This window comes from Peromyscus maniculatus, chromosome X, assembly GCF_049852395.1.
Source record: "Peromyscus maniculatus bairdii isolate BWxNUB_F1_BW_parent chromosome X, HU_Pman_BW_mat_3.1, whole genome shotgun sequence".
Taxonomy (NCBI): Eukaryota; Metazoa; Chordata; class Mammalia; order Rodentia; family Cricetidae; genus Peromyscus; species Peromyscus maniculatus.
This window is the reverse complement of record NC_134875.1, coordinates 141,131,947-141,150,181: the sequence shown is the minus strand read 5'-3', so window position 1 is coordinate 141,150,181 and position 18,235 is coordinate 141,131,947. Positions and strand designations below refer to the sequence as shown.

Here is an 18,235-nt window from a genome sequence, read left to right as displayed (position 1 = left end):
CCTCATTTCTCTACTTTTCTTTCATCCCCTCTTGTCTGCTCCTCTCTGACAGTTCAAAGTCAAACACCTTTCTACACTTACATAGCTCAAAATGGCCATTCTTTTTGAATAGGTAACAGTTAAATATGGTACAAAACTCAAAAGATCAGTTCTAGATCCGAATTCTTTAACTATCCTATCAGTTGTGTTCATCTGTCATTCTTATTGTTTGATGCCCTAATACAGGTTGTTATGATCTCTAACTAGAATTATTGTCCTCCTCATCTAGCTAGATTCCAAGCCTCTACTCTGTCTCCACACAAAATGATTCTACACACTAAAACAATAATTTAAAAAAAAACAAGTGTGGGTTAGAGAGATGGCTCAGCAATTAAGAGTGCTTACTGCTTTTGCAGAGGATCCAGAAACTCCAGTTCCAGGAGATTCAACAACCTATTCTGACATCCTCAGGCTGCTACACACAAGGTGTATGTACACATACTTAGGCATACAAAAGCACATAAAATTAATTAAATAAAAACACAAGTGTGACCTTATTGTTTCATATCTAAAACCCGTGAAAAGCTTCTTTGTTAACTTTTTAAAGGTTTTATGTATATATGTGTATGTGTTGGAGGCTGCCCTTGGAAGCCAGAAGAGGGCGTTGGAACCCCTGAAGCTGAAGTTACAAGTAGCTGTGAACTGCCTAACATGGGTGCTGAAATTTGAACTCAGGTCCTCTGGAATAGCAGCAGCAAGTGCTCTCAGTTGCTGAGCCATCTCTCTAGTCCCTCCTTATTAAAGAACAAATTGACTAAGTCTATCAATAGTGGCACACGCCTTTAATCCCAGCACCCCGGAGGCAGAGGCAGGTGGATCCCTATGTTTTCGAGAACAGACTGGTCTACAAAATGAGTTCCAGGAGATCCAGAGCTATTGCACAAAAGAAACCCTGTCTCAAAAAAAAAGAATTGAACATAGCCTAAAAAAGGCCTTGCCTCTCTGGTCTCACCTTTTATCCCTCACACATAGCACCAGTTATATAAATGAAAATGCTTACTGCAAATGAAAAGCAAGTATTCCTTCTTCAGAAATATAAAAAAGGAGCTTTTTCCTTTCTGCGGTCACTCAGGTTACCATGGTGTGATGATTTGAATCCATGTTCCAGGGCATCTGAAGACTTAGTCCACAGCTGGTTACACTGTTTGGGTAGGCTTAGGAGGTGTGGTCTGGCTGGAGAAAGTATGTCACTGGGGTGGGCTCTGAGGTTTCAAAAGCCATGTGCTTTCTCTGCTTGCTGCTGTTACTGCTGCCAGGAGTGGTATTTTCTTCCATGCCTCCCTATCATGATGGTAATGGACTCTTATCTCTCTGAAACCATAAACTCAAAATAAATCCTTCCTTCTATAAGTTGCTTCAGTCATGGTATGGTGTTTCATCACAGAAATAGAAAAGTAACTAATACACATGAATTTCTTCAGTTGATATTGTTTTGTGGCTGGGGAATGAACCCAGGGCCAAACATGCTAGGCAAGTGCTCTGTCACTTAGTTAAAACTCTAGCTCTATTTCTACTTTTTGAGATAAGGTCTCAAGCCCAGCACAGTGGTGCATGTCTTTAATCTCAGCACTTAGGAGACAGAGGCAGTTGGATCTCTGTGAGTTCAAGGCCAAGCTGGTCTACATAGTGAGTTCCAGAACAGCCACAGCTACATATAGTGAGACCCTGGCTGAAAACAAACAAACAAAAATCCTACTTGAAATAGAGTCTTACTAAGCTGTCTTGGTGATTCTCCTGCCTCAGCTTCCTGAGTAGCTACAATGACTGTTTTAGTTAGGGTTTCTATAGTTGAGATGAAACACCATGACCAAAAAAGCAAGTTGTAGAGGAAAGGATTTATTTTGTTCACACTTTCACGTTGCTGTTCATCACTGAAGAAAGTCAGGACAGGAACTCAAGCAGGGCAGGCTCCTGGAGCTGATGCAGAGGCCACGGAGGGGAGCTGCTTACTGGCTTGTTTCCCCTGGCTTGCTCAGCCTGCTTTCTTATAGAACCCAGGACCACCCAGCCCTGGGAGGGCACCATCCACAATGTGTTAGGCCTTCCCCCATTGATCATTAATTAAAAAAATGCCTTATAGCTGGATCTCAAGGAGGCATTTCCTCAACTGAGGCTCCCTTCCTCTCTGATGACTCTAGCTTGTGTCAAGTTGTCACACAAAACCAGCCAGTACACTGACAGACCTAGGCTTGTCAGTATAAGATTTTTCTTTATTTTTTCTATCTCACTCTCCTGGGGGTGAGGGTACATCACTCAGTAAGTACACAAGAGTACATGCTCTGGACCCTGAATTTCTCCACATCTCTACCTGGGGTCAGTGTCGCAGGCAATTAGCCAAGAACCTACTCAGGGAGACAAGAAGGAAGAGGTAGAACCACAGAACTCAAGGTTCTAAGTTCTCAGCACACATCCCACTGATGTCACATACAAATATTCAAAAGTAAAATATGTTAAGACTTTGGGGACAACAGAAGCAGTGCATTTAACCTCAACTGTGGAGCTCCATGTGACAACAGCATTCACATGCTCATGAAGCCACTCTTAACCTAAAAAAGAGCTGGGGATGTGGCTTAGAGGTTGAACACTTGCCTAACACGAGTGAGGCCATAAGTGTTCGATCTCTAGCACCACAAAAAATGAGCAAAAGATTCTTAGTGCCAGCCCATGATGCTCTCTACTGTTCTTTCTCTTCTCTACTACTGACCCTCCCCCCCAAATACTACCTATTTCAGCTCTACCTATGCTGACCCACAACAAATGTTCATTTACTTGCCATTTGTGCATACTACATTTAGCACATAGAAATCCTGGTATTCACCAGAATTCCTCAGCTCCTCCATCTCCCAGTCTTGCTTCATTTAGTTACTATCCAGCTAATTCAGCAAACATGCAGTGGGCTAGATAACTCCTCAGATAAGGAAGGCAGATAAACCAAAATTAAGCTTAGATGCACTGTCTCATTAATTATCACTGGTGCCAAGGATAATAAATGTTGTACTATATATGTGTGTGTGTGTGTGTGTGTGTGTGTGTGTGTGTGTGTGTGTGTGTAGAGAGAGAGTTTTGCCGGGCGGTGGTGGTGCGCGCCTTCAATCCCAGCACTCGGGAGGCAGAGGCAGGTGGATCTCTGAGTTCGAGGCCAGCCTGGTTTCCAAAGAGAGTTCCAGGAAAGGCGCGAAGCTACACAGAGAAACCCTGTCTCAAAAAAAATGTTGTATTGCTCTGGATAGCTTCCTTAGTAAAGAGAATTATTATAGTATGGGGCACTGAAATTAAGCTGGGCTCACTGTAGGCACTCAACAAATAAGTAAATGAGTAAATGAATACATAAATAAACATTAATTGTATACAGACACCTGTAGAATGATCATTCTAGAGGGAAAGATACAGGTAGTGTCAGAACAGTTTCATTAAGTGCTACAAAGTAAGTAAAACAGAACAATGATTGCTAAGTGGATGAGTAAATTTAAAGCCTACATAAAAGTAACTGTGAAGAAAAGTGAGCCACGGAATTTAAATATATATTTAATCTCTATAACAAACCAGGGACACGATGTACAGCATTGAGACACTAAAACACAGAGGTTAAAAGATACAAAAATATGGGAGCCAAACTATCTGGGTTTGAATTTCACCTCTTCCACATACAGCTGTGTGAACATAGGCATTTTATATAAATTCTTTGTGCTCCAGTTTCTATACCTGTGAAACAGAAAAATTAGTAACAACCACCTTACAGAGTTGTTGCAAGGATTCAATGAACTTAAATAAAGTACTCAAGTGCCAAAACATGATAAATATTATCTATAACAGATGGGAAATATGAATCAATTACAAAACTATTTAAATAGCGGAATATACAATTTTTGGTCTTCATGAGTCTATAATATCTAACCAAGTACATAGCTAGAATGAGGTAGTTAGAAGAACCAAATGCTACAAGAACACAAAATCAGGCACTTGATTGTTTTATCCAGGGCTATGGAACCAAGTGGGACTCAAAGATCAGAGGTGCCAAAACAGTGGCAAGTTTTGCTCAAGATTCTATCTAGTTTCCTATCTACTTAGCCTCTGCTCTCTGAAGATGCCCAAGGAGCCAGGTCTTGTAACCAACCTGTACCTTGAGAAATCAATACCTTCATCCATAAATGAAGAAGGGAAAGAACATATTTTACCTTCCTTCATTAAAAAAAAAATCCAGTTAATTTTTGGTTTCTTGAAACAATCTTAATCAGCTAGAACAGAATCTACAAAGCCAGGAGCAAAGGCACTCATAGTTCCCACCACTGGCTCCACTGCCTCCAGGCACAAAGGACTTGGAGCAGTGCAAAAGAAACTAAACAATCTCCATGTACCTGAGAAGTTTCTGCTCCGTCGGTTTAGTGCCTGGCACATGAGTTTGTCAGTTAAAAGAACTCACTAAATTCTAGAATAATTTGATATTACAGACAAAACAGGTCATTCCCTATATCTCTTGTGAGCTTCTCAGTCACTGTCCCATTACTCTATTCCCATTTATATTAAAACTCCTGAAAATCAAGTCATTCCTGACCTCTTTCTTTCACAATCCCAATCCAATCTATTGGTAAATCCTGTATAGTCAAAACAAAACCACTTCTCATCAACACAGACTCTGGCCTAAGTCACCATTTTCTAACTAGACTGGTATTTCTCAAGGTTTTTTTTTTGTTTTTTTGTTTTTTGAGACAGCATCTCATGTACACCAGGCTGGCCTTGAACTCACTATGTAGCAAGGATGACCCTGAATTTCTGGTCCTCTTGCTTCCACATCCTATGTGTTGGTATTACAGACATGTATAACCATGGCAGGTTTATTCAATGTTGGGATCCAAACCTAGCTGAACAAATACTAGGTTAACTAACTCTACCAACTGAGTTACACCCCCAACTCATGCTTCTCAATTTATAAGCAACATTAGGAACATCTAGAGGGCCTGTTAAGATACAGAAACAAAAATTATGGCACTCTGATGTGGTTCTCAATGAACCTAGAACACATATTTAAGATGAATTACGCTATACACAAGGAAATGTAAAGGAACTTAAAGAGAAAATTTTACTCCTCACTCAGAATATATATATATATATATTTACTGTCTACAGCAAGAAGTGAAATAAGTATAGAGACACATTCACATATACTACAGAAAAAAAACAATATAAAAATATGGAATTATAAAACAGGTATAAGTAACCCACAGAAAGACAGGAGAGTGTAAACAGAGGCATACAGATCAGAGGAAAGGCTGAGGATATAGTTCAGTTGGCCTCATGCTTGCCTAGCATACACAAAGCCCTGGGTTCAATCCCCAGCACTGAATAAAACCAGGTATGTTGCCGGGCATGGTGGCACATGCCTTTAATCTCAGCACTCGGGAGGCAGAGTCAGTGAGTTCGAGGCCAGCCTAGTCTACACAGTAAGTTCCAGTACAGCCAGGACTGCTTCACAGAGAAACCGTGTCTCAAAAACAAACAAACAAAAACAAAATCTCATTTCATGTAAGTGTAGACTAAAAGAAAAGAATGTTTGCCTGTCACTGCCTGGGTTGAGCAATGCAAAAAGAAAAGGGGGTGAAAATATATACAATGTCACCTGGACAGTGGTGGCGCATGCCTTTAATCCCAGCACTCAGGAGGCAGAGCCAGGCAGATCTCTGTGAGTTCGAAGCCAGTCTGGTCTACAGAGTGAGTTCCAGGCCAGGCACCAAAAGCTACACAGAGAAACTATGTCTCAAAAAAAAAAAAAAAGAAAGAAAAAGAAAATATATACAATGTTACCCTTAATCAAAAGAAAGTAGGAGTGGGTATATTAATATCAGATAAAGACCAATGAAAAGAGACCAGCAAGATTGGTCAGTGGGGAAAAGTGTTTGCCATGCAAGCCTGACAACCTGAGTTTGATCTCCAGATTCAATGTAAAAAGCGGGTTTAAAGTTGTACACCTCTGTAATCCCAGCAGTCTCTCCTACAGGGAGGTGAGGTGGGGTTGGGAGAATTGCCTGGAGAATTGCCTGGAAGTTCACAGGCTAGCTAGCCCAGAGTACACAGCAAGGCAGAAACAAGAGAGACCCTGCCTCAACATGACTAAAGGAGAGAACTGTCTTTTGAAAGTTGTCCCCTGGCCTCCACATATGTGCATGGCACATGTACATCCTCACTATTACATATACATCAAAATAAAATACACAAATAATAATAATAAAAGTTAAATTTTAAAAAGGGAGGGACAAAAAAGAGGATTGGCAAGCAGGTAAGCAGGGTAAAGCTGTTTGCTCTGCAAGCCTGATGACCTGTTTGATCCTAGGGACCCACATAGTGGAAAGAGAAAATTGACTTCAGCAAGTTGTTCTTTGACCTCCCCATGAGCACCATGGCACATACATGCACAAATGCCCACATAAGGAAGAGAAAGAGGAGGGAAGGAGAGGAGGGAGGCAGTGGGGAGGGAAAGAAGGAATAAATAGAACCAAAAAATAGTAGTAGGGCCTATAACTTCCTTAGCTACAGGTTCTTGGCCAGGTTTATAGAACAAGGTATGAGTTTCCTATTGTAGCTCAGGCCTTAAGTCCAATTAGAAAGCTGCTGGTTACCTCCACAGCACTCATGCTACTATTGAGCCAATGAGCGTATCTTGCCGGGCCAGTCACTATTGTAGCTCACAGGGTTCAGAGCTGACAAAGATTGTTGATGGCTTTCTTCCCTAGCAGACTACAAAACACCTTCTGATACTCTGGGAGTTAGCTAGTAGGAAGACTGCTTCCAGGTCAGAATCAGCTTGAATTTTCCATGTCCTATGACCAAAGTACATGGTATGTTCAGCAATAGGATCTTTTTTTGTTTTGTTTTGGGATTTTTTGTTCTTTTTTTTGTTGTTGTTGTTTGTTTTGGAGCCGAGGACCGAACCCAGGGCCTTGCACTTGCTAGGCAAGCGCTCTACCATTGAGCTAAATCTCCAACCCCCAGCAATAGGATCTTATCAGCAAGTTCTAATGAGTAACCAAGAGCAATGATACTACCTTGTACTGGTTATTTTTTGGGGGAGGGGTGGATGGCCCCTAGGACCACCTTGATAAATGGGATATTTTATACATGGCACTGGGCTTTTTGATAATCTATAGCTTTTGGGATAGTATTATCCCTCTATGTAAGGTAACTTGAATTAAGCTTATCTGTGTGTATACATGTACATATAATAGGAAGCTTATGAAACAGCATTTTATATGGCTTTTTCAAATCTCTTTAATGTTGGTTATCCCTCTACCTCCCCAACTGTACCCTCATGTACTACTCCCCACTTAAACCTTTACCTCCATTATTCACCTTTCCTCAATTTACTGCCTTCTAAATGTTTCTAAATATCTACAGACTCCTCACCAGGAAAGTTTCTTTACATAGTGGGTGATTTTAATACAGAGACTCACAAATACAGAGAATAAGTCACTAGAGTGCTCGGCCTTAAATGAGACATCTATATCACACACACCCCGAAGGTTCAGAAAACATGGTGGAAGGGGAGAAAGACTGTAATAGGGATCTGTATCACACTTTCTCCAATAGGTTCAAGGAGCATTGTGGAAGAAGGTGCAGAATGGGGAAGACTGCTGTGAAATAATGTTTTCTGGATAGGATGGAGTCATTGCACTCATAAATTTACAACAGGTATGGTAGTCAGCACAACATAAAGCCTGTATAAGATCAAGCCAGTCTCCAGCATAGTACCAGGCAGTGGTGGAGCACACCTTAAATCCCAGCACCAGGGAGAAAGAGGCAGGCAGATCTCTGTGAGTTCGAGACCAGCCTGGTCTACACAGAGAGTTCCAGGACAATGAGGGCTACACAGAGAAACCCTGTCTCAAAAATAAAAAAACAAAAACAAAAAACCCAACTCCAGAACAAAGAGGAAAGAGGCTCATATACCCCTAGCTGAGGGACTATTGGTGGCTACTAGGGGAGATGAGTCTATTTTCTTCAGCCAAAGGGGGGCGAGGGGGAGGGGGAATATTCATACCATCAAATTTAATTTAAACAAGATATTTTAAACAAAATATTTTCTTCCAAACAAACAAACGAGGATTTAATTCCATACAAAGAAAAACTGATACCACAAAACAGGTCAAATGCTTCTAGCTAGGGAGATCACAGGCCCTAGTGAGGAAGCTACTACAGTTGTTCTGCTAAGTGGACATGATGTGTACAGCAAATTGTTGTCTAGCCGGACAGTGGTGGTGCACACCTTTATTCCCAGCACTTGGGAGGCACAGACAGGTGGATCTCTGTGACTCTGAGGTCGACCTGGTCTACAGAGCAAGTTCCAAGAGAGTCAGGGCTACACAGAGAAACCCTGTCTCAAAAAATTGCCATCTAAATAACTATGTTCGTGCCTATAGAATATTACTGCTCTCGGGTGTAGCAAAAGCAACTTTTCTTACAGATTGTGATGGCTTCAATGCCTTTAATGCTTTTAATCTCAGTAAGTGGGAGGCAGAGACAGGTGAATAGCTGCTTGAGGTCAGCCAAGGCTATATAGTTAGAAAACAAACAAACAGCCATGCATAGTGGCACATGCCTTTGATCCCAGCACTCAAGAAGCAGAGACAGGCAGATCTCCTCTGAGTTCAAAGACAGCCTGGTCTACATAAGTGAGTTCCAGGACAACCAGAGCTACATAGAGAGATCCTATCTCAGAAAAAAAAGAAAGAAAAAAAAGAAAAAAAGCTTCTCTTTGTAGTGGTTAATGCAGATTCACAACTGGTCAAAGAACAAAGAATAAATGATTATTTACTGTCCAAAAACAGAACATCTACATGCACTCCCTCCAAGGCTCCTGGAACATCTTGGAAGAAGAAACAGAAAAATGTAAGAACCAGAGGAAGGTGGGGGAGCAGTTCGGAACACTGAGTTCTGGGCATGATATGGCTGTTAAACTCTTGAATGCACAGCATCTGATTACCTGTAGATTTGCACAAGATTGGGCCTGCTAACATTCTGTCCTGGAAAATGGGGGGGGAGGGGTGATTCATAAGGTTCCAACTGTCCCTGAGGCAGTTAATGTTGATAGGGAAGAGGGAAACATCTTCTTCAGTGGTACAGCCACTGGTAAGTTACTCATGTTCTGGTAAGTAATCCTGTACTTAAGTAAGCATCCTTAAATTCAATGGATTATTTAAAAAAGACATAAAAGTAGAAGAAAGGCGGCGGTGGCAGTGCACGCCTTTAATCCCAGCACTCGGGAAGCAGAGCCAGGCGGATCTTTGTGAGTTCGAGGCCAGCCTGATCTACAGAGCGAGATCCAGGAAAGGTGCAAAGCTACACAGAGAAATCCTGTCTTGAAAAACCAAAAAAAGAAAAAAGTAAAAAAAAAAAAGAAGAAGAAAGGAGTCATGAGTGATGAGTATGATAAAATACATATATGAATAGGTCTGCTGGTGATGTGGCCCAACAGGTAAAAATCCTTGCCATTTAAGACCCAAATTCAATCCCTGGAACCCACATACTTAAAAAAAAAAAAAAACATCAGCTGGGTGGTGATGGAACATCTCAGCACCTGGGAGGCAGAGGTGGGCGGATCTCTGTGAGTTCGAAGCCAGCCTGGTCTACAGTTCCAGGACAGCCAGGGCTGTTACACAGAAAAACCCCGTCTCAAAACAAACAATAAAAAGAAAATTTCATAAGATCCACTATTATATGCTAATAAAAACAAAAATTAATATGTATTTAATCATTACCATTTAAACTATCATAACTATTGTCAGGAAAACTAAGGGCTCACAAAGATGAAATACTTTGAGAATAATTGATGTATAGTAACAATAATGTTATCTCATCCATCCTCCAATATCAGATGTCATCATACTCTATGGAAGGAGAAGAAATTGATACTGCTTTAAATTTATGTTTCTCAAATGTGGGCCCCATTTACCTACTGAATCAGAAACTGAGGTTGAGATCTATCTTGGTTTTTTAATGGGTCTTTCAAATAATTATGATGCACACTAAAGTTTAAAAGGCACTCCTCTACAGATCAGTGTTTTCCACAACTCAACAGCCTTACTTCTAGAAAAATTAAACTATTTGGCATTTTTTTCTAATTTTGAGAACATAATCTCTAGAATCAGGAAATTTGAAATTCAAATCCACACTCAGAGAGTCACTTAACCTCCACGGGATTTTTTGGGGAGGAGAGGGGTGCTTTTGGAAACAGGGTTTCTCTGCATAGTCCTGGCTATCTTGGAATTCATTCTGTAGACCAGGCTGGCCTCAAACTCAGAGACATGCCTGCCTCTGCCTCCCAAATGCTGGTATTAAAGGCATGCACCACCACTCCCTGGCGGTTCCAGATTTTTATCATCAAAATAGCATAGCTGCCTTTCCTTACTGCCGTTTCAGGTAGTAACTTCTCATTATGCACCATAATCCCTAACTGAACTTCAAAAGTCTAACAAAGATGTGAACAGATTTCTATAATTTCTAGGCATTTTGGACATAAAATCTGTGAGATTTGGGGTGGAAGAAATGGCTCAATGGTAAGAAGGCTTGCTTTGCAAGTTTGAGGAACTCAGTACACAGATCGTAGTACCTAGGTAAAAGTCAGGTATGGCGGTAGCCCTAGTCCCGTGAGGAGCAAAGGCAGGAAGATCACTGGGACTTGCTAGCCACCAGTTTAATTCAAGGATCTGTGAGAGATTGTCTCAAGGGAATAAACCAGAGTGATACAGCAAAATACTTAATGTCCTCCTCTGCCCTCTGTGGACTCACAAGCATATACTCACACTCATACAAGCACATGCATAATCATACAACACACACACATCAGGTCTACATGATTAACTATTGTAAGCAATCAAGAAAACTCCACAATATTTAGTAATTTCCAATTGAGCTAAAGTAAAAAAAAAGTACAATGAGCATGGTGGGGTGAGGGTGTACTGGGTAAGCAAGAGCAGCCAGCTGCCCATTAAGGATCTGGTTTTCAGCTATGTTCCTTGTTCTCCGGCATCCCACAGAAAGAAGCAGAAGAGATTTTTAAAACTGGATACTTTCATGAAACTTGTGTTAGAATGAACAAACAAAAACAGAATACACTTTAGAAATGTGATTACAGACAGATCTGACCCATAAACCCATACACATTTCTAAGTTTCAAATTCTTAAATTGCAGCTGGGCGGTGGTTACACACGCCTTTGATCATAGCACTCAAGAGGCGGAGGCAGGTGGATCTCTGTGAGTTCAAGGCCAGCCTGGTCTACAAAGGAGTTACAGGACAGCCAGGGCTGTTACATAGAGAAATCCTGTCTTGAAAAACAAAACAAAACAAAAAATTCTTAAGTTTCAGTGGCTATCATTGTAAATGTCAAATGTATACTGTATAAAGATGTTCACCAGTCATGTTCTTTTTGTTTTGCCCAACAATCACATCAAGATACAAAAACCTTCCCAGAATCCCCAAGATTTATCACCTCACATTATTTGTAATATAAGAAAACAAATAATGTAAGTGTATAAACATAAAGGGAATGACCAAGTAACTAGTACCAAACATACACATAATAAGGTATCAGAAACAGGTTTGGGATTTTTTGTTTTTGTTTTTGTTTTAAATTTCCAGAGCTGAGGACCAGGGCCTTGTGCTTGCTAAGCAAGGGCTCCACCACTGAGCTAAATCCCCAACCAGAAACAGGTTTTAGATGACTGTTTAAGAACCTGGCAGATACCCACATTATAATGTTAGGTGTTGGGGGAGAGAGGTCACAAAATGGTATTTATAATATAAACCTAACATATAAAAACATATGTTATAAATCAAAAGACAAAAGTTAATGCAACAACAGCAAGCAACAAAATTAACAGTGGATTATACCCAACAGACTCACAGATGACTTTTTATTTCCTTCTATTATTTTCTGCATTTTCTATAATGGACATGTCTCACCTATACAATAAGGAAAAAAAATCTTTTTTTTTTTGCACAGACCAGCCTTGAACTTGCAATCCCTCTTTCCCAGTCTCCAAAGTAGCTGTAATTAGAAGGCCTATGCCCCAAAGGCCAGCTTAAAAAAAAAAAACATTCTTTTAAGAATCTGAGTTGGGACTAATAAGACAGCTCAGCAGGTAGTGTTTGTCACCAAGGCTGACAACCTGAGTTCACATTCCTGGTCTCACTTGGTGGAAGGAGAAAACTGACTCCTGCAAATAGTCCTCTGACCTTCACATACATCTCATGCCACGTGTGTGCACAAGCAAGTGCACAAGCAAGCCTGTGCACACACTAACTAAATAACTAAATAACTAAATAACTAACTAAATAAATAAATGTAAAGATCTATCTTTCAGGAACTAGAGTGAGGGCTCAGTGGGTAGAGAATGTTTGCTGGTTGGGCCGTGGTGGCACACGCCTTTAATTCCAGCACTCGGGAGGCAGAGGCAGGCGGATCTCTGTGAGTTCGAGGCCAGCCTGGTCTACAGAGCAAGTTCCAGGAAAGGTACAAAGCTACACAGAGAAACCCTGTCTCAAAAAAACAAAAAAAGTCAATATCCCAGGTTGTTTTTAACAGTGTTGATCAGGTGTCACTCCTCAGCTTAAATTATTCTCTCAGTGGTTCCCCTACAAAGTAAAATTTAGGTCCTTTTTTTTTCTGTGATAGACCTTTTATGATCTACTAGTTTCCTGCCATCCCTACCTCCCTGTTTTTGGATACAGGATCTAACTACTTAGCCTGGCTGGTCTGGAACTTGCAATGTAAGTCAGGCTGACCTTGGCTTCCCAGAGATCCACATGCCTCTACTTCCCAAGTGTGAGGATTCAAAATGTGAGCCCTCTGCCAGCCTTGTTCTCTATGAGCCAGCAAAGCCAAACTATCTCCACCTCTGGACCACTAGCCTTTCTGCTTCTTTCTTTTTGCACATACTATTCCCTTTGATGCTATCCCCTGTACAGCTCACAGACTACTTCTCTATAAAATGCCTTCTTCCTCTTTATACATCTTTATTTAAAAAAATTATTTCATCTTATAGTTATACACATGTCCATGCCACTGCCTGAGAATACAGATATATATATTTTTTTATTTTTAGCATTTCTAGAATCTGATTCAATAAATGAAGGAGTCTTCCTGAAAAAAGCTATTGCATTATGGCCCTTAGTGTGGATTGTATAGGAAGTACGTAAGTTCAGTATCTGGAAAAATGACTTTTGCTCACAGTGTAGAGATCTGGGAGCAGAAAACAGGAATGAATGTTTCCTAACTGCTTACTCTGTGTGTGACTCCATAACTGACATTCCATAAATTACCTTGTCTATACCCAAGTCTGAAAGTTAACATTCTTTTCTGCTTGTGTGTGGGTTTATGTATGTGGGTGGGTACACATGGGTGTGTGTATGTGGAGGCCAGAGGTCATTCTCAGGCTTCATTGCTTAGGAGCCACCCACCTAGTTTTTTTTTTTTTTTTTGAGATAGGATCTCCTACTGACCTGGTACTTTTTAAGTAGACTAGGCTGGCTGACCAGAGAGCCCCAGGAATGTTTCCATTTCTGTCTCCCCACCACTGAGATTCTAGGTACTCCAAGCTTTTTTACATATGTTCTGGAGATTGAACTGAGGTCCTCATGTTTGTCTAGTAAGCATTTTGCTCACTGAGCCTACACAGGTTTCTCAGTGTAGCTTTGCACCATTCCTGGAACTCACTCTGTAAACCAGGCTGGCCCCACCACCACCCAAGCCTGGATATTGACTTCTTTCGGATGTGTGTGATACTGGGAATTGAACCCAGTCCCTTACACACGCTAGGTAAGAGCTTAACACTAAATTATATCCCAAGCCCTTTGCATTATATTCATTTTGAAACAGAATCTTGCTAAATTGCCCATGCTGAGCTCGAACTTGCTCTATAGCTCAGGCAGGCCTTGAACATGAGACCCACTAGCCTCAGCCAGTAAATTATATAGAATTGCATATTAGACAGGACTTCCTTCAGGAAGCTGGGATTACAAGTATGTGCCACCACACCTGGCAACGAAAGATTTTTTTTTTTGAGACAAGGTCTCATGTGTCCCAAGCTGGCATGGAACTACTATGTCACTCCCAAGTAATGAGATTACAAGTATATGCCATCACACCCATTTTATACAGTGGTGGGGATTGAACTCAGATCTTCCAGTATGCCAGACAAGTGTTTTACCAACTGCACTACATTCCTCAGCCCTTAGGAAAGACATCTTAATTCCCACACTTTCAGAGTGAAGGAAACGGTCTCACTGTACCAGGCACATAATAAATAATCAGTAAAAAATCAATTAAATGTGAACTTGGATGTACTACATCAAGGCAGTCCCAGCTTAGGTCAGAATTTTGGTAACACCAGTACCTTACTTTGCTTTTGAGCATAATAGGAACAGCTCCTCTGAAAGTTAGGAGGACTAAAAATTCTAGAATCTAATATATAGCAGAAGGGTACAATATACTGCTTTTATTATACTCCAGTATGCAAATCCTCCCAGGAATAGGATAAAATTGTGATTTTTATTACATACACTAACCTCACTAGAAACTTGGGTGACAGGTGCATTCATTCTGTTGTTTTTACCTTGTATCCTTTAAATTTAATTTGGTTAGTTGGTCCTGCAGACAGCCCAGAAATAAAAGACTCTTCCAGTTCTTCCCCCATTAATTGAATGCATGCAAACTGTTTTCCAGTCATGAAAGAGGTATTGATTTGTAAGAGAGGCTCACAGAGGCCAACGCAACTAGTCCAACGCCACTGATAGTAAGTGACAAAGAAATCCATGTTCTTGGACTCAGATATCTCAAAAATGCAGTACTGCCTCCTCCAAAGCCAGAGCCAGCAGACGAGGGCAAACACAAGCACCAGGACCCAAAACGGACACTCTCTCTGTAGCTAGAAGGCACCTCCAAAATCAGATATGCATGCATGTGTATTTTATATATATATAATACATATGGAGAATGGAAAACCGGAGACCAGTGTTGGCTCGGCCCTAGTCTGTAAGGAGGGATAAGACAAACCTAGGTCTAACAGTGGGGAACTGAAAGTAAATTGAGGGAGAGGCTAGTTTCTGAGCAGGAGGAGAAAACGGGGCTGAGAGGAGAGGGCAAGGGAATACACACCACACCTGGCCAGTGCACCCTGACCAGCCTGGCCGGCCCTCCTTACCTGCCGTGAAACCAGTCCTGGCACATGTCACACTCGATCATGAAGCGGGTCACATCATAAGGCAGCCGGCAGAGGCAATACACAGGCACCGAGGCCATCTTCATAGGGGGGTGGATCGTTTTGCGTCGTGCCAGGTTTGAAGCTTTAAGAGGGCGAGAAGGCAGCAACAAGCTCCTTCCCCACACGACGGCTGGACACAAACAACACTTTTTACCAAGTGACTCCGGCCAGGGTTTCCAACTCGTCCCGTCCCGTGTCCCCGCCCCCACCCCACCCCCTGGGTACCAACCTCCAGTTCTGGAATAGGGAGTAACCAAACCAGGACTCAACCAACACAGCTGGTGAGAGTGCAGGAGTTAAGTGGAGAAAGTCCACCCACCCCTTCAGGATTTCTTTCACTTGGAAAGAACAGAAAGAACGTTCTGCGCTTTGCTCTGCCCTGCCTTCCAAACGCCTCCCCCAGCCCTCTACCTTCTTTGGCCCTGAAGTCAGTGACAACTTCTTTCCGGGTTTCATGTAAATATCTGAAAGCTTTCGGGAAGCTTCTTTAATCCCTCACTGAACCCTCTCTTTGCTGGCCTCTTGCTTCCCAGGACTCTCAGCTCCCTTTATTATGACGCAAACCACAGCATAAAGGATGAGGCTGGGAAGAGGGAAGCTGAGGAAGAGACCCTCTCCAGCCCCCCTAAATAGGAAGCACCAGAGATGCGGAAATCCCTGAAAGTCTGCGCAGGTTATTCCAAAATTACCCCCAAAGCCTTCAGGAACAAGACAAACAAGACTAGGCACCCAACTCAAATCACAGTTCTGGGATTGCGTTTGGAGAGTTTAAATGCTCCTTCTCGTCATTCTCAATATCATTCCCTCCCAACCGGCAAGGAGTCTCATTATGCTCCAAAATGAAATAAATCGCAGTCTCGTCCTCTACTTCAAAGCTGACAGGGATCTCATCTCACCCCTGACATGAAAAAATGATCTCTTCGAAGCCCCGGCAAACTGACTAGAATTCCCTTCACACCCGGGAAACTAAGCAAAGATTGTTTTTCCCCCACCGCTTCCAAATGGCAGGCATTTCTTTGCAATCCCCTCCGACTGCCAAGAGCTCTGCTTGTACCCCTCAGTTGACAGAGGTTTCTCCTTGCTTGTAGCCCCCCAAACTTACGAGGATCTCCTGACGCTTTCGCGACTGACAGGAACCTTTTCACGCCCCAAACCTGCCAAGATGTCCTCGATCCCAAACGCTACAGGAACCTCTTCATGTCCAAGGCTGCAGGCACTCCTCCAGACGCAGAGCTCAGCCCCAGAGACTCGCCAGCGGCAAGGCTCGCTCCGGGGCAACACAGCGCTATGCTAAGCAGAGGCTATCCGGGCAGTTCCGGCCCCAGAGGCGGCGCGCGGTGGATTCTGGGATTGCCGCTGTAAAACTGTGAACCTTACTTGCCTTCGCCTATCAACCACATGCCGCGTCACGCAGCGCCGGGAGTCGGCCGGGGCTTTAGGGCACCGTTCAGCCCAGCACTCCCGCCGTCGGGCCGGTTAGGACCTTCCCGAGGCCGCAGCCTAAGGCGGGGGGTCGCCGGGCCAACTGGCAAGTGGCTCGATCGCCAGGCCCGTCCGGAGATAGCCTTGGGCTGATGAACTGGCCGCCAGGTCTGGAATAGCCTGCCTGCCGGGGGGGAAGTCGCCAGGAGCACCCAGCCACAGGGGCAGTAAAGTCAAAGCAAATCAATAAAGTTTATTCAAAATAACGAGGAAGTCGAGGCGGAGAGGGGAGGAGAAATATGGTAAACAGCTACCATATTAAGAGTGGCGGCGGCGGTCCGTGAGGAGACAAGCTCGCCGCCATCTTATGGGGCTCGGGCACGCGAGGTGAAGGTGGAGCCCGGTACGTCAAGCCGGCGGGTCTCGCGTGACGTCATGGGGCGGGGCGACACCTTGAGAAAGCGGGGCGGTGCCCAGGCGATCCTAGGACTCGCTCCTCTTGTAGGTGGCCCAATTGCTGCCCGAGACCTTGAGCTGATGGGCGGAGAAGCCGCCATCTTAGGCGAGGCGGTAGTTTGGCTCCATTTTGAGTGGGGCCGGGAACTCAGCCTTCCCTACGCCTGAGCAAACAGGGAGTTAAAGAAACCCGGCACCTTCCTCCTCCTCCTCCCTCCCTCTTAGCACACACTGCTCCTCCTTAGTCTCCTCCTAGGAGGGGAGGTGAACTTTGTGACTCCAAACTGCAAAAGTGGTAGGTAGGGCTGCGGGGGCGGGCTTCAGCCTTGGAAGAGGCGGAATGCTCCCTGCAACTCCCGGCCACCAGGCACTTGTAGCCGGCCAGGTCTTTTTCCCACGGCTGGGGTACGGTTTAATCTTCACTCTGTGGGAGGGAACTCTGTGATTACCACCAAATGAAGAAACAGGTTTAGAGGAGGCAAGTGATTTGAAAGCCTGAAAACTGACAGCGGCACCTTCTAATTTCCCCCACATTGAGCTGTCAGTCTTCCTTTCTCGTCGTCCCAAGCTCCCTTCACCGACCCTGCAGGTTCAGTTCCGTCAGGAGCAAAGACCGTGCAAGGATTTCCATCCACCTGGACCAGGATTTTCTGACTGAATGTAGTGTTTCAAGATGGCGCTGTTTTCTTTTTTCTTTTTTTTTTTTCTCAAACATTAACGTAATAGCTCTGGTTGTTTTACTATATCACTTTCCTAGAGGATCTCATTACTTTATAAAAAAAAGTGTGTTAAAAAAATTTTTTTTCTTACCAAAAGAGGATAAGTAGAGTGGAAAAGCAAATGTGTATACAACGATTTTTCTGACTGGCAAACAAATACAAGGATGAAAAGATCGTCATAAATGAAAAATAATTTCCCTCTCTCCTTGTTCCCCCCATTTCTCTCCTCTCCACCTCAGCCTCAGCTTCTTTAGTGTTGTGATTACTAGCTGGTGGAGAACTCTTTAAAAAAAAAGTCTGAGAGGATGGGGCAGGAGAATCACAAGTTTAAGATGAAAGGAAAGAGGAA

The 18,235-nt window shown here is 43.0% G+C and overlaps 1 protein-coding gene across 5 annotated transcripts in view; it reads right to left on the bottom strand.

The window, feature by feature from the left end:
• Phf8 (PHD finger protein 8) overlaps window positions 1–17,555 on the bottom strand; it is a 99,547-nt gene extending 81,992 nt beyond the window's left edge. The window contains exons 1-2 of one of the 5 annotated variants that reach the window (XM_006993979.4): window positions 16,392–17,555; window positions 15,230–15,419 (exon numbers count right to left, since the gene is read on the bottom strand). In XM_006993979.4, the coding sequence (XP_006994041.1) occupies window positions 15,230–15,333 (104 nt within the window). In that variant the 5' untranslated portion in view covers window positions 15,334–15,419; window positions 16,392–17,555. Of the gene's footprint in view, window positions 1–15,229; window positions 15,420–15,518; window positions 15,836–16,391 lie in introns of those variants that run through there. The other 4 variants (XM_015987500.3, XM_042269713.2, XM_076561751.1 and 1 more) reach the window with 4 other exon arrangements.
• Window positions 17,556–18,235: the final 680 nt, after the last annotated feature.